The sequence below is a fragment of the Condylura cristata genome, unplaced genomic scaffold (assembly GCF_000260355.1).
Source record: "Condylura cristata isolate star-nosed mole 26May11 unplaced genomic scaffold, ConCri1.0 scaffold00021, whole genome shotgun sequence".
Classification (NCBI taxonomy): Eukaryota; Metazoa; Chordata; class Mammalia; order Eulipotyphla; family Talpidae; genus Condylura; species Condylura cristata.
This window is the reverse complement of record NW_004567122.1, coordinates 38,957,370-38,961,491: the sequence shown is the minus strand read 5'-3', so window position 1 is coordinate 38,961,491 and position 4,122 is coordinate 38,957,370. Positions and strand designations below refer to the sequence as shown.

Sequence of the window (4,122 nt, the reverse complement as noted above, 5' to 3'; positions counted from 1 at the left end):
ATGTCATTATAAACCTACTTTCTTTTCAAGATACAAATTCCAGAACATTGGAAAGGTGAGTCATAGTAACACAAGTGAATCAAGTTGATTTGTTTTAGCTTTAACTGATGTTTCCAAATATTAAGAGATCACCTTTTGCTACTCAAAGATAGGGACTTGTATAAGTAGTTAAAAAAGCCAAATTGAATTTATAATGCCAGAGAGAGAGGAGGAGAATAAAAGATAGATTCCATGTTGCCGTATACAATGTGCAGACCTAGATTTGTGTGTGACTTTAATTAAGATAATTTCTCTGGATTTGAGTTCTTCAATAATTTAAGTGGATGAACAAGGGAATTTGATGCCTAATGATGACCTAAAATGTTCTGAACACACAAAACTCTTTACTCTATCTTTACAGCCATCCTAGAAATTTAGCTAAAATTTAGAGAAGCAAATTCTTAATGGTCTTGGGCTGATTATCTGTAAGGCAATTTAAAGTGCACATGATAGTGTACCTTTTGCAAAATAAATTTAAGACTATGATTGATAAGTTTATGTAAAAATCATATAAATTTAGATCCAGTAAGTTGCTTTTAATCCTATAAATGTCAACAATATGTTTCTTAATAAGATCAAAGGAGTTGAATGTGGATAAAAATCGTAGTCATAGGAAAAATATTCTCTATTTAATGCACTAAAGAATAGGGATACTCATGTAGCTTCAGCATTAGATAGGTTTTCATATTGCACAAATAAATACAATGACCAGTGATGAAAATAAATCCGAAAATATAGCTTCCTTGGCCACTTAGCTAAAACTTTAAGTTTCATATTTTAAGGATCCTGCTCTATCCCCTAGACATAAGCCTTTATTCAATTTGGCAAACAAACTGGTTGTTGTAATTATCATCAATATTTATGATACTTAGAACATTATTATACATACAATAATGAGTACAGCAGATTGTACAAACATGTCTCTTGCAAACATGGTATTGGTAAAATGAGAGTTGGAACTATTATCCAGTGCTTACTGTTGGAAAATCAGCTCCCAAAATGAATTGTTTTTTTGTTCTTCCCATGATTTTCAACCCAGATTAAATCAAACAAAGAGGAAAATTCTTAACATGCTAAATATACTAAAGATTGATACTTAAACTGAACAGGTCATGATTTATCAGATAAATAATCATTCTAAGTTTACTATAAAGCAAAACTTTGTTCATTTCATCAGCCAGATAAAATGTTAGAGCTGTGGTATGATTGCAGTTGTGTGAGGCAGATAAGAAATAACATTTCATAATGAATCACTATATTATTGAATTGGTGAAATAATGGCCTGTATGAACTGATCTTTTTTTTTTTAATTGAGGCAATCCCCAGCATAAAAAAAGCACAACCTAAAAAGAAGAGAGGAATGGAGGAATATGGGCTACACACACACACACACATATGTGTGTGTGTGTGTGTGTGTGTGTATTTGCCATCATTGCACAGATGTTCCTATATCAGAACCATGGTAAAAATCATAATGGGTCAGACTAGGGATTGTTAGACATGCTGCCATCACAACCGTGAGTCATGTGACAAGACATTTATTGAACTTAATTCTCACATGAAGATTCAACATCAAATTGTGTGGAATTTGTAATCTGTGACCTTGTCACATGTTATTCACCTACATGAAGAAATGAAGATGCCATTAACCATTCTCGTGTTTTATTGGAGCTCTAGGTCATCAAGATATGGAAAAATTAAAATAGAGCAGAGAATTTTCACATAATACTCTGTTAGAGAAAATTTTCAATTACATGAAATGACTACACAGTTCAACAGTGATTTGGGTAGTTGGCACATTATTAAAAGACAAAAATTGGTGAAACCTGAGAGGCAAGATATTCAGGTTACTTATCAGAAATAAGGATAGTTTAACTGAAATGAGGCCATTTAAAGACAGAGAATGGAAAAGTAACACAGGACTTAAAATTTAGATGGATATATTTGGAGTTATATCTGCCTATGATCTTTTAAATGTGCTTGTGAAATTAATGTCCCTTGTGGAGGGCATCCATTTCTCTGCCTTCATAAATCAAAAACTAGATATGAATTTCTAGAGAGGAATGTTTCAGTGGTGTGTTACCATACTGGCTGTGATATTGAGTTTTCAACTTAAAAGATTCTTGTGAGTTACTAGCACAGAAATCTCCTACAGGAGCTCCTACAGGAATATTTATCTAGCTAATGACAGGATTCACTAAAAGCTATCATAGTCATTGAAAACTAATTAAATCTTAACTAGTAATAGTAATAAAGTCAGAGCTCCTTGTCATGCAACTGCTTTCTTTCCTTCATGTTCCTGACTTTGCTTTTTGTTTTTGTTTTCTTTTCAGGGACGTTAGTTAGTGAGAGTAAGATTTCATGGAGAAATGGAATCAAACTTCCAGTGATTTCATTTTGTTGGGACTGTTTTCCCCTAATCGAACGGGCTTGCTTCTCTTGCTCCTTACCATCTTCATATTCCTTCTTGCCACGCTGGGAAATTCAACCATGATTCACCTCATACACTTGGATCCCCGACTCCACACACCAATGTACATTCTCCTCAGCCAGCTCTCCCTCATGGACCTGATGTCCATCTCCGATACTGTCCCTAAAATGGTGTTCAACTACTTCTCAGGTCAGAAAGGCATCTCCTTCCTCGGATGTGGGGTCCAGTGCTTCATCTTTGGAACTATGGCAGGTTCTGAAGGTTTAATACTAGTTTCTATGGCCTATGACCGATATGTGGCCATCTGCCATCCCCTGCATTACCCCATCCGCATGAGTAAAAGGATCTGTGTGAAGATGATCATAGGATCTTGGATCTTGGGAATCACCAACTCTTTTGCACACACAGTCTATGTCCTCCATATTCCTTACTGCCGGTCCAGGGCCATTGATCACTTCTTCTGTGATATCCCAAGTATGATGCCCCTAGCTTGTATAGATACCTGGGTGTATGAATACTTGGTTTTTGTGAGCACAATTTTATTTCTCCTCATTCCTTTCCTTGGAATCACAGCTTCCTATTGTCGTGTGCTTTTTGCTGTCTACCATATGCGCTCCAAAGAGGGAAGAAAGAAGGCCTTCACCACCTGTTCCACACACTTAACTGTAGTGACATTTTACTATGCACCTTTTATGTATACCTATCTTAGACCAAAGAATCTCCGCTCACCAGCAGAAGATAAGATTCTGGCAGTTTTCTACACCATTCTGACCCCCATGCTCAATCCCATTATCTACAGCCTGAGGAATAAGGAAGTCCTGGGAGCCATGACAAGAGTGTTTCCAATATTCTTCCCCAAGAAGGAATAACCATGGCCATTCTCACACTTTTATTTCTGTTTCCATTTTATATGAAACATCCTAGAGACTCATTGTATGATAGAACTTCAAAATGAGCCATCTATGTAATTTATTATTTTCTAGTAGCGTGTGTTAAAAGTGAATCTAATCTACATAGTAATTTATTTCCAATTAATATAAAGATTTATCATAATAAATTTGGTGTTAATTATAGATTTTATCATTACTGAATGTTATAAATATATCTAATGACCTAGGTGTGATATATGTGTACATATATATATATATATATATATATATATATATATATATATACTCTTAATTTTATTTGACATTGACATTACAATTTCTTCATATAATCAGCATAAATTATTAACTCAATTTTGTGCTTTTTAAAAAATCTGTCTTCATAATCTTGCTTGTATTTACTACTCAGAGAACATATCAAATCTTAAATTCATTTCAATGTCGCAATAGGCAAATGAGGCAATTACAGCATTTGTTCATCTAATGAAATGTTTTTAAGCAATTGAAATACATTAATATGTTATACATATTATTAGATTAATATGTACATTTAAGTGGAATAAACTATGGTGGAGGATTATTGGTGCTTTGGGATAAAGAGTGGTAGAGCAATAAACATATTTGAAGTAGTCATATGCAGTGTTTTATAACTATGTTTCCTCAAAAAAATAGAAATTTATTAATTCGATAAAAATAGCATTGGAGTGTGAATGAATAAATGGTATATGCTATATATAATATATAAAATATTAACAATGAAATATG

The 4,122-nt window shown here is 33.7% G+C and overlaps 1 protein-coding gene across 1 annotated transcript; it reads left to right on the top strand.

Moving 5' to 3' along the window:
- The first annotated feature begins 2,400 nt into the window (after nt 1-2,400).
- Nucleotides 2,401-3,339, top strand: LOC101636684 (olfactory receptor 2L13-like). Its single transcript, XM_004686584.1, has one exon. It carries the CDS (start codon nt 2,401-2,403, stop codon nt 3,337-3,339), a length of 939 nt encoding a protein of 312 aa, XP_004686641.1.
- The last annotated feature ends 783 nt before the right edge of the window (nt 3,340-4,122 follow it).